At 46.7% G+C, this 11,061-nt stretch overlaps 1 protein-coding gene across 1 annotated transcript in view; it reads left to right on the top strand.

Moving 5' to 3' along the window:
- Positions 1 to 1,625: 1,625 nt before the first annotated feature.
- The window catches only part of LOC130380952 (kinesin heavy chain-like), a 22,015-nt gene continuing 12,579 nt past the window's right edge, over positions 1,626 to 11,061 (top strand). The window contains exons 1-12 of the mRNA XM_056588378.1: positions 1,626 to 1,751; positions 3,333 to 3,420; positions 3,665 to 3,738; positions 4,567 to 4,671; positions 5,366 to 5,414; positions 5,715 to 5,770; positions 6,058 to 6,145; positions 7,040 to 7,164; positions 7,502 to 7,606; positions 8,310 to 8,458; positions 10,006 to 10,154; positions 10,887 to 11,061. The exon at positions 10,887 to 11,061 is cut by the window's right edge and continues 10 nt beyond it. Coding sequence (XP_056444353.1) covers positions 1,626 to 1,751; positions 3,333 to 3,420; positions 3,665 to 3,738; positions 4,567 to 4,671; positions 5,366 to 5,414; positions 5,715 to 5,770; positions 6,058 to 6,145; positions 7,040 to 7,164; positions 7,502 to 7,606; positions 8,310 to 8,458; positions 10,006 to 10,154; positions 10,887 to 11,061 — 1,289 coding nt within the window. The remainder of the gene's footprint in view (positions 1,752 to 3,332; positions 3,421 to 3,664; positions 3,739 to 4,566; positions 4,672 to 5,365; positions 5,415 to 5,714; positions 5,771 to 6,057; positions 6,146 to 7,039; positions 7,165 to 7,501; positions 7,607 to 8,309; positions 8,459 to 10,005; positions 10,155 to 10,886) is intronic.

Here is an 11,061-nt window from a genome sequence, read left to right as displayed (position 1 = left end):
TGCGGCTCGCATGGCAGTAAAAATATAGTGATATGATCACGCAGTGCACTATTCCGCCATGTCCACTAGAGTGCGCCATCAGACAATGTTTGAGTGTGGTTAAAGTAAAACACACCTTGTGCATACATAGGTTTGTACATTTATGTTAAAGTGTGTATTTTGGCCTAATTATTGATTTTTTTAAAAGAGGGAATGATTGGAATAACACAAGTTAAAGGCTACAAGTGTACTATTTATTTAATTTAGTTTAAAATGTGAAAGTAAAGAAGACAACCCGACTGTGAACTTCAGATTTGAATGTGAAGAAATCATATAATTTCTGTTTTGATATTTTCTTTAGAAAATCATTGTACCTATGTAAGTACTTTGGAGTATTAATACATTCTTGCCAAAGCCACGACAAAGAGAGCGCCGTGTTGAGTGTGATTATTTACTTCTCTCCTTTCCAGGGTGTTACACAGGCAGGGTTCTCATTGCCTCTCAATTATTATTGGAGGGGGGTTTTCTATGAACACACTTGTTTTGATTGATAATATTTAATTCATTATTTTTTTTACAAATATTTTAATAAAAAGTAATAACCTATTCTTCAATAGCTTCCATGTTATGTGACCCAGTGTTTCCACATTATTCCAGAAAATAGTACACAGTCACACAAGTCTTTATTTTCCTCTCAAAGTGCGCCAGATTGATGCATTCTAGGTTAAAAGGTATACCACATTTTCTTCCGGGGGAACATGCCCCGGGACCCCCCTGAGGACTAGGCTCCAGTTTCACAAAATTCTGTGGGAAACACTGCTTCAGGGATGACATATTAATAAGCAGGCATACTTATGTATGACTGAATTTATAGGTTTTGATACTTTGCGGTCAAAATGGCTCTCCTGTTGACTTTGTCCTGTTAGTGCGGCTCTCCTGAAAAAAATAGTGAATACCACTGGTGCAGATGAACGCCTCGTTCTGATGTATTTAGTCCAACAGCGCCCTCTAGAGGAGCAGTCGGCCGTCCAGGGCGGGATGACATGTCGACTGTAAACCGAACGATGAATACAACGAGCGATCCGACCAGGAGTCCAACCAAACATCCAACAGTGAATTCCAGGCTCACAAAAAAAATCAAACTGGCCCATATTGTCCTTAACGTTTAAAATAGAAATGTGCGCACTACTAATCACTGTGTATGTGTGTCTGGGTGTTTGTGTGGGGAGGGGGGATGGAGATGAGTGTTTGAGGGGAGTGGGGGTTGGGGGTGGAGAGGAGTGTTTGGGAGCCGAGATGCTGCTGATGCAGGATGAGGGCGCGCGCCGCCGCAGCATCAGCAGCATCAGCCACGGACCGAGCGCGCGCTTCCCGCCAGCAGGACGATGCGGGTGTTTGCAAGCATTTGATCTCCAAGTTCTCTGTCCTCTATCCTCGAGCGGGACGAACACCCCCCCCCCCCCCCGCCCCCCATTATTCGCACTGACTTCCGCTCTCCTCCTTCAGTGTTTAACAGTGAGACGACGGGATCGTGGCTGTGGGCTGACGCATGGCGCAGTGTCTCTGCATGACGCGTTTAGGTTTTCGTTAAAAACATTTTTGATTCCCCCTCTTGGACAACCTGCCGACCACCACCAACTACAGCGATGACGGACCCGGCAGAATGCGGCGTCAAAGTGCTGTGCAGGTTCAGGCCCCTGAACGAGGCGGAGATCACACGAGGGGACAAATACATCCCCAAATTCAAAGACGACGACACCGTGGTGATAACGGTAAGTGAAAATATAAATAAAAAACGAATTAATTTAATTTTTTGTTCTATACGCGAGTTTGAAGTTTTGTAAAAAAAAAAAAAGATCAAAGTACGTTTTCTTTTCCAGCGCACAGGGGCACATTGAAATAGCCTCACTAGACTTAAGTTGGAGAGACAACGCGAGTGCACGCTCGTGTGTGTGTGTGTGTGTGTGTGTGTGTGTGTGTGTGTGTGTGTGTGTGTGTGTGTGTGTGTGTGTGTGTGTGTGTGTGTGTGTGTGTGTGTGTGTGTGTGTGTGTGTGTGTGTTATTATGGGACGCTGAGATTGCCGGTATGAGACAGCAGGTTTTTTTGACGTGTGTCCGATGCGGTAGAATACCTTGCTGAACGGGCAAATTGAAGCTGATGGATATTGGTCCAGTCTTCTGTAATCACATTATAGCCTACCCTTTGAACAGAGGTGTCATGGTAAGACAAACACAAGTGTCCCATCATACTCATTAGGGGTCTGCTTCTTTCATGAACCAGGCACTGGTAGAATAATAAACCTTATCATGCTGACCAAAAGGCCATCCAATATTGCAGGCACGCACACACCTTCATGACGTATTTAAACTTAAATAGCTATGCAGGTGTGTTTCCCAGAGTTGTTGATTCCTGCCAAGTCTGCCAGCTAGCCTTGCCTGCATAGTGACTGCTCAACACACCCCGCGCCCATCCTACTCTGTGCCGCGGACTCCTCTGTGGTTTAACTATATGGTTCACAACCGGCGCTCCGCGGGCCGATAGGGGGCAGACGCGAGCAGGTTCCATGGAGTGCTTGTAATCATTCAGCTTTAGCTTATATCACGCCTACACAATAAATATGAATATTTGTTGAATCTCATCCATATTATGTATGTGGATTGCTGCTGATAAATAAAGACTAGAAATAGCCCTCGGTCTCTTCTATTTTAAGCTCCTCACCATTTGGTTTTGATGAACAGGGACTTTAGCCCCACTGATAGGACTGTGAGGGTAGGCCTACAAGACAAGAAACGTTGGGAAACACTATCCTATGACTGCGACACTGCTGGCTTTATCTTTTATAGTGTTTTTTTTTAAATATTAACTGACTGAGGTCTGTACAATTTAAAAGATTTGTATGAATGAAAGATGCTGTCAGTTAGATTTAACAACAATTGTGTGTATTATGTTCAGAATGTGGTAGACATCCATCAGCTATGAGTGAGAGAAATGCACTGTGAGTTTCCATGTCGTTTCAGGAAAGCTCTTCCCTGATCGGTTCTGAGCATCCATCTCGTCTGCAAATCACATGTGCGCACACAACGTTAGCGTAGCTCTAACGCAGGTGCATGAATGCACTACTTAACAACGGGGGACACATGAAGGGAGGGAGGGAGGGGTCATTATAAATTTTCTTGCTCGTTTTTTGCTCTTTTTTGCTCCTCCCCTTGACAACTCTGGATCCGCTCCTACTGCAGTTAAAAGGTCCTCCTGAGAGTTGTCCTCTCTCCGGGGTGATACTGCCCTGACATCTCTTTGTCCTTGTCTTTCTGGTGGTGTGTCACCACAACAACAACAACAACAACAATGACAGGGAAAGCCGTACGTCTTCGACCGTGTTCTCCCCCCGAACTCCCAGCAGGAGCAGGTCTATGATGCGTGCGCCAAGCAGATCGTCAAAGGTGGGTCCACTCAGGGGGGGGGGGGGGGGGGTGGACACACACACATACACACTCACAAACACTCACACACAGCTTCGAAAGGCATGATTAATGAATTGTGTTGGATGCAGAATGCAACTTAATAAACCTTTGAAGTCTTCTCTTTGTCAACCTGCCTTATTATACTGTAAAATGTCAAACACAAACAGATATTTGACTATGACGATGAATGCATTGACCTCTGATTACTCTGTATTCATTCTAGACGTGTTGGAAGGCTACAATGGGACCATCTTTGCCTATGGGCAGACCTCCTCAGGGAAGACCCACACAATGGAGGTGATTCATCTCGACGGTCTCTCTCTCGCTCTGCTAAATGCAGTGATGTAACGTGTTAGACTCAGACAGCGTTATTACAGCGTGATTACAGTACAGCCCCATCTCTCACCTTACCCTCTCCTCTAAGTTCTCCCTGACGTCTTCACTGAAAGTCTTTTATTAGTTAAATCTTCCTCATGCCCTAAAGAGCAGCTTAACGAGAGTTTAGACTCTGACCAATCAGACACCTTTCTTCCTGTCATGGCTCCACTTGGCCCTGAGGTGAGATTAAAATGAGGGCACAGGCGAGAGGCAGCAAAGCCGTCATTGGGCTGTCGAGTTTGGCCTCAGCCTCCATGCCTTCCCCAGCTCCAGAGAGGTCATCTTCTCCTGTTGCACTTCTTAGTGGGGTGATATTTTGGCACCAGGTGTGAATGTGATTAGCCATTACACAAGCCATTTGAAAATCTGCCTTTTCCTGTGTTTTCAGTCTACCAGCCTACCCAGTTAACCGTAGCAAACGCTGCTTATCTATCCATCATACATTTAAGTGGACACTAAAAGCAGTGGTCAGATCCTATCTTATTTAAAGCTCACACTCACATGACGCTTAACTGATTAACTAACTCTATCTTAAACCGGCGCAGGTTTTAAGTTATTCTCAATTAAACCCATGTTTCCAGTTAGAGTTTCCCCCAATGAGTATAAGGATATTAATTAAAACCTGTCAATAAGTGTAATGGAACGGAACCCATTGTATTAATGGCAGTCTGATAGATCCCCCCCCCCCCCGTAGTTCTGATTGGTCATTGGGTAACGACCTGTATCGTTTGGCTGGTTCTTCCCCAGGGAAAGCTCCACAACCCCCAGCTGATGGGTATCATCCCACGCATCTCCAACGACATCTTCGACCACATCTACTCCATGGACGAGAACCTGGAGTTCCATATCAAGGTTAACAAAGCGCCGTTGATGGCTAACTGCACTGTCTGCAACCACAAACGCAAGCACAGTTCAGTTCAGAGGGAGGTTTGGTTTACAGCAGTGGTAAAGACTACAACACATTAAAAAACAACCTGATCAAATGCAACCAACAAAATGAAATACCACTATTGGTTAATAATATTCCATTTAAATTCTTAATTTAAATAAAGTGCTTTAGTGCTATTTGAAAGTTCCGTCAACACAGGTATACATAGGAAAATGTATACCTATTGCACCTTACCCTGGGCAGCCTGTACCTTCAACCTTGATTTAGCAGCCAAAATGATCACCCACCACAGCTACACAATGTAGCTGTCCTACAAGGACAACATTACAACACAGACATCCATGTCACCCGTTGTTGTTTTTTTGGATGTGAACCATGTCCGACACTGTATGCCAATCCAGAACCACAACGATTACCTGAATATGGTCGCGATAATCCAAAGGTTAGGATCAAAAACATTGTACCACCACAAGACAATTGTCAAGCTTTCATTTTGCATGGTTTGGTTCTTTCTGTCAAGCTTTCTTTCCGACCTTCCCTCTTAGATTGTGTATAAGAAACAGGATATAAATTAAATCGTGGTAGAATTATGCAAATAGATACAGGAATAACTAGTATTAATTGTTTTCATCGTAAAGAATTTGATTTGCTGCACAGGTGTCCTATTTTGAGATCTACATGGACAAGATCAGGGACCTGCTGGATGGTAAGGAGAACTTCTACTGGCCTCAATAGAACCCAGAGAAACCTATTTCGGAATGTTGGAATGTTGGAATGTCTTCATAGCCATGAATATTAATTCAGATTTCAGTGAAGATACTTCTGCACTGTATATGCTTACATTATTATATGCCTGAGTTTAGATTTAATATAACAAGTAAAATAAGATTGGATTATACATCCACGATATACTATAAACTGTCATTTCAGTTCAGTTTAATGATGAATTTATGATGGATGCATTATTAGAGGAGGTTTTCATATATTTTCGTTCTCCTTTTTCAAGTGTCCAAGACCAACCTTGCTGTGCATGAGGACAAAAACAGAGTTCCCTATGTCAAGGTAGGTTGGGTATGACGGCAAGACAGGGTGGTATATGTATCAGTTCGGTGGTATATGTAAGAGTCAATTCATTTATCAGTTCGCAGACAATCACAGACAATAATCCGGCCCCACGTACGGCCGTGCGTGGGGTACGGCCTGTGCAATCCACGAATCATGCATCCCAGCGACTCTAAATAGTGCTGGGATGCGTGATTCTTGGAGGGGATAGAGGTGGTTGTGGCGACTGAGGTCCGGGAGGGTTGTGTGATCACTGAAACATGAGTTCTGTCTGTTTTGTCCTCCAGGGTTGCACGGAGCGCTTTGTTTCCAGTCCTGAGGAGGTGATGGACGTCATCGATGAGGGAAAGGCCAATCGGCACGTCGCAGTGACCAGTAGGTGTCCACAGGGGTGGAGTTCGAAACCTTTGATTGTGCGCTCTGATTGGCCTTTGGAACAAGCCGTTTCTCGCTATTTATACAAGCAGGACGTTTAAATGAACACTGCTGTTTCTATTGATACACAGACTATTATAGCTTACTGTATTAGGAATATAGTGGCGATTACTTCAGGCCAGTTGAAACTGTTTATGTTTTTTTATATTCTATTGGTTCATAAATATCTTGCAATACATGCATGCTTTGGTAAATAAAATGTATATTTGTTAATCTTATTATCGTTTTTGGCAGCCCTTTAGGATAACTAACATATAAACACTTAATAATGCTAGGGTTCATGATGAGTTCAGGTAGTTAGGAAGCATTATGTGAGTCTTTTGTGTGAGCTCATCTAAAGTGAGGAATATCTTTGCCTTACAAGCATTTATAAAAGACAAGTAAAGGCTGGATTGATCAATTAGGGTAGTGAGCGAGCGTTATTTATAGAATCATGTAACCATCTGTGTGCGTTTGTGTGCCTGTGTATGTGCATGTGTGTGTGTGTTTGTGTGTGTGTGCGTGCGTGCGTGCGTGCATGTGTCTGTGTGTTCATGTGTGTGTGTGCATGCGTGTGTGTGTGCGTGTGTGTGTTTGTATGTGTGTGTGTGCTTGTGTATGTGTCTTTATGTGTGCCTTTGTGTGTCTGTATTTGTGTGCGTGTGTGTATTTATCTGTCTGTGTGTGTGTGCGTGCCTGTGTGTGTGTGTGTGTGTGTGTGTGTGTGTGTGTGTGTGTGTGTGTGTGTGTGTGTGTGTGTGTGTGTGTGTGTGTGTGTGTGTGTGTGTGTGTGTGTGTGTGTGTGTGTGTGTGTGTGTGTGTGTGCGTTTGTGTGTGTGTGTGTGTGTGCTGCAGACATGAACGAGCACAGCTCCAGAAGTCACAGTATCTTCCTGATCAACATCAAGCAGGAGAACGTGGAGACGGAGAAGAAGCTGAGTGGGAAGCTGTACCTGGTTGACTTGGCCGGCAGCGAGAAGGTTCCCCTGACCCCCCTATAACACACCTAGGACCGCTCTTTCTTCTCCTTCCTCTTCTTCTTCTTCTTCTTGATTTTCCAAACACTTCTCGCATGTATCTCTCTTCCTCCTTTGTCATCTTTCTTGGAAACCTATTCGATTTTGCCACTTGTCTTACACCGCTCTCTCTCTCTCTCTCTCTCTCTCTCTCTCTCTCTCTCTCTCTCTCTCTCTCTCTCTCTCTCTCTCTCTCTCTCTCTCTCTCTCTCTCTCTCTCTCTCTCTCTCTCTCTCTCTCTCTCTCTCTCTCTCTCTCGCTCTCTCTCTCGCTCTCTCTCTGCCCTGGGTCGCCCCTCAAGGTCAGTAAGACGGGTGCAGAAGGGGCGGTGCTGGACGAGGCTAAGAACATCAATAAGTCTCTGTCGGCGCTGGGCAACGTCATCTCTGCACTGGCCGAGGGAACCGTGAGTTACCCACAATGCATCCCCAAATGCTGTGACACAGCCCAGAGAGAGTCGGACACAGATACAAGCTTGGACTGGCACCAGCCAGATCGTCTTTCAATGCTAACGTTGACATAATGTAAAAGGGGCGCTATGAGTGTGAACAAATGAACAAATTGATCAATTCAAACAGGATGACTCAGGATGTAACCAATCAAAGGTCCTTTGATGAAGCAACTCAATATCTGTTCAGGGAGGATGAAACCAACTCTACAATTTGAGAACCACGAGGAATGAATGACATAACAAAAACAACAAACCGACAAGGGAACGAAGGAAGAGAGCTAGTATGTATGGGTAGAGACTGATGAGGGAATAGAGATTGATGAGAACGCTCAGGTGAAGGGGGGGGGGGATGGCTGGGTGAGCGAACACTACACAACACAAAGGAAAAGTCTGATCATAACCATGAGGTCCATGTTGGGTTACCTATCGTTGAATTGCTTCAATGCTACGATTTACAGCAAAATAAATAATACAATTATTAAATATAGATAATTTTGGGCATATATTTGTGGATCCAAAATGTAATTGTGGTCTACTGAGTAACCCCGTTATGACCCATCGAGTTACAGAGTATTAGTATACAGAATATTTCTCTCAAATTTGACATTACAGCCAGTAAAAAAAAAAAAAAAATCATTGTATGTGTTGCCCTGTTTAGAAAAGCCACGTCCCATACCGGGACAGCAAGATGACTCGCATCCTGCAGGACTCCCTGGGGGGCAACTGCCGGACCACCATCATCATCTGCTGCTCGCCCTCCGTGTACAACGAGGCCGAGACCAAGTCCACCCTCATGTTTGGACAGAGGTAACCCCCCCCCCCCCCTCCCTGTTTGTTCGCTCATTGGTTATGTCTGTCTAACCCCTGTGTACACTCACTGAAAGGGGTTCGATCCAAGCACCTCAATCCATTGATTCATCCATCCATTCATCCATCCATCCATTCATTCGTTCATTCATTCATTCCTCACCCTTTTCAAATACTCATGCATCCATCCATACACAACTCACCCATCTGTCCATCCACCCATGCATACATTTAGCCTCCAACATAACTTACATTTAGGGCATTTAGCAGACGCTTTTATCCAAAAAGATTTACAATAAGTAATTTGTCATAAGAAGTGAAACAATATATCACTGTCAGTACAGTAAAGATGTTCATAGAGCCAAGTGCAAGTACTAACAATCGCTAGGCTAACCCATTTCCCGTTTACAGCAATGATAGCAGCTACTGCAGATGTGACACAATTAAGTACTATGAATAAGTGCAATGTAGATTAAGTGCGTACAATTAAGTGCCAGGACGTACAACATACAATGGTGGCCGGAAGGGGCTGGGTAGCTATGCAGAGTCGAGGTGAACAGGCGAGTTTTGAGTCTTTTGCGGAAGCTGGTGAGCGACTCTGCAACCCTGACATCAGCAGGGAGCTCGTTCCACCACTGAGGTCCCAAAACAGAGAAAAGTTGTGACTTTGTTGATCGACCTTTGCTTGCTCTTAGCGATGGCGGTACCAGACGTCCAGCTGAGGTAGTTGAGCGGAAGGATCGAGCTGGGGTGTGTAGCTTTACCAATGCTTGGAGGTAGGCAGGGGCAGTTCCATCGACTGCCTTGTATGCCAGTACCATCATCTTGAATCTGATGCGAGCTACTACAGGGAGCCAGTGGAGGTCCAGGAAGAGGGGGGTCACATGGGAGAACTTTGGTAGGTTGTACACGAGGCGCGCTGCCGCATTCTGAATACGCTGCAAAGGTTTAATCGCAGAGGCAGGAGCGAGTTGCAGTAGTCGAGGCGGGAGATGACCAGTGATTGGACAAGAAGCTGAGCTGCTTCCCTGGTGAGGAAAGGCCGGATCCTGCCGATGTTGTAAATTGCAAATCTGCAGGATCAGGCCACTGCAGTGATGTTTGCGGTGCAGCATAACTGATAACTGTCCAGTACCACACCAAGGTTTCTGGCAGTTGGAGAAGGAGATACAGTGATGTTCTCAACAGTGACCAGTAACTTCATGTGTGTGTAATCTTTCCCTGGCATTAGGAGGAGCTCAGTCTTGTTGAGGTTAAGCCTCAGGTGATGGGCAGTTGTCCAAGTGCTCACCATCCCTCCAACAAGCATCCACATCATCCTTTACTCTTATTTCGGATTTCAGCAATCACTTCATCTTCCTCATCTTAACCTGTGTGCGTGTGTGTGTGCATGTGTGTGTGTGTGTGTGTGTGTGTGTCTGTGTGTGCATGTGCGTATGTGAGTGCGTGCGTGTGTCTGTGTGTGTGTGCTCGCGTGTACGCATGCGTGTGCGTGTGTGCGTTTGCGCGTGTGTGTGCGCGTGCGTGTGCGTGTTTGATTCACGCAGGGCCAAGACCATCAAGAACACGGTGTGTTTGAACCTGGAGCTCACGGCGGAGGAGTGGAAGAAGAAATACGAGAAGGAGAAGGAGAAGAGCAAGGGCCGCAAGAAGATCATCCAGAGGCTAGAGGCCGAGCTCAACCGCTGGAGGAACGGTGAGGGGGAGGAGGAGAGGCGGAGGGGAGGAGGAGGGGGTGTGGAGGAGGGGTGAAGAAGGTTGAGTGGTGGGAGGTGGAGGAGGAGGTAGGGGGAGAGTGGTGGAGGAGGTGCGGGGAGCAAGGTGGAGAAGGGAGGAGTGGGGAGGGGGGTGATGGAGGGAGGTGGAGGAGAGGAGGGGGTTGGAGAGAGGCCGAGCTCAACTGCTGGAGGAACGGTGAGGGGTTGGAGGAGGGGTGGAGGGATAGGGGAACAGAGGAGTTGAGGAGGAGAGGTGGAGGGGGTAGGAGGAGGAGGGGGGGAGAGGCCGAGCTCAATCGCTGGAGGAACAGTGAGGGGGGAGGAGGAGAGAGGTGGAGGGGGTGAGGAGAGGGGTGGAGGAGAGAGGAGGAGAGAGGAGGAGGTGGGAGGAGGATGAGAGGGGAAAGGGCTGGAGGAGGAGGAGGAGGAGGAGGAGGAGGAGGAGGAGGAGGAGGAGGAGGAGGAGAGGGGAGAGGGCTGGAGGAGGGAGGTGGAGGAGTTGGGAGAGAGGTGGATGAGTGGGGAGAAACGTGGAGGATTTAGAGTAGAGGTGGAGGAGCGAAGAGAGAAGTGGAGGCTCACATGACACCCCCCCTCCTTATCCCCCTGTCCTTAGACATAAGTCATGTGGCCTCTATCTACTCACCATGTCTGGGAGGAGCACAGTACACGTCAGGTTCACACGGTGTCTCCTCTGGTCCGGTGGGCAGGTGAGGCCGTGCCGGAGGCGGAACAGCAGCCCGCCCGCAGCGTTGAGCAATGCGACAACACCCCTGTCATCGACAACCTCCCCGAGTCCACCGAGGGAGGGGGGGAGAAGACGGACGTCTCCTGCCAGGAGAGGAGCAAGTACGAGGAGGAGATCGTCTCCCTGTACAAGCAGCT

The sequence above is a fragment of the Gadus chalcogrammus genome, chromosome 4 (genome assembly GCF_026213295.1).
Source record: "Gadus chalcogrammus isolate NIFS_2021 chromosome 4, NIFS_Gcha_1.0, whole genome shotgun sequence".
Classification (NCBI taxonomy): Eukaryota; Metazoa; Chordata; class Actinopteri; order Gadiformes; family Gadidae; genus Gadus; species Gadus chalcogrammus.
Note: the sequence above shows the minus strand (reverse complement) of the source record. Positions and strands in the feature narration are given on the sequence as shown.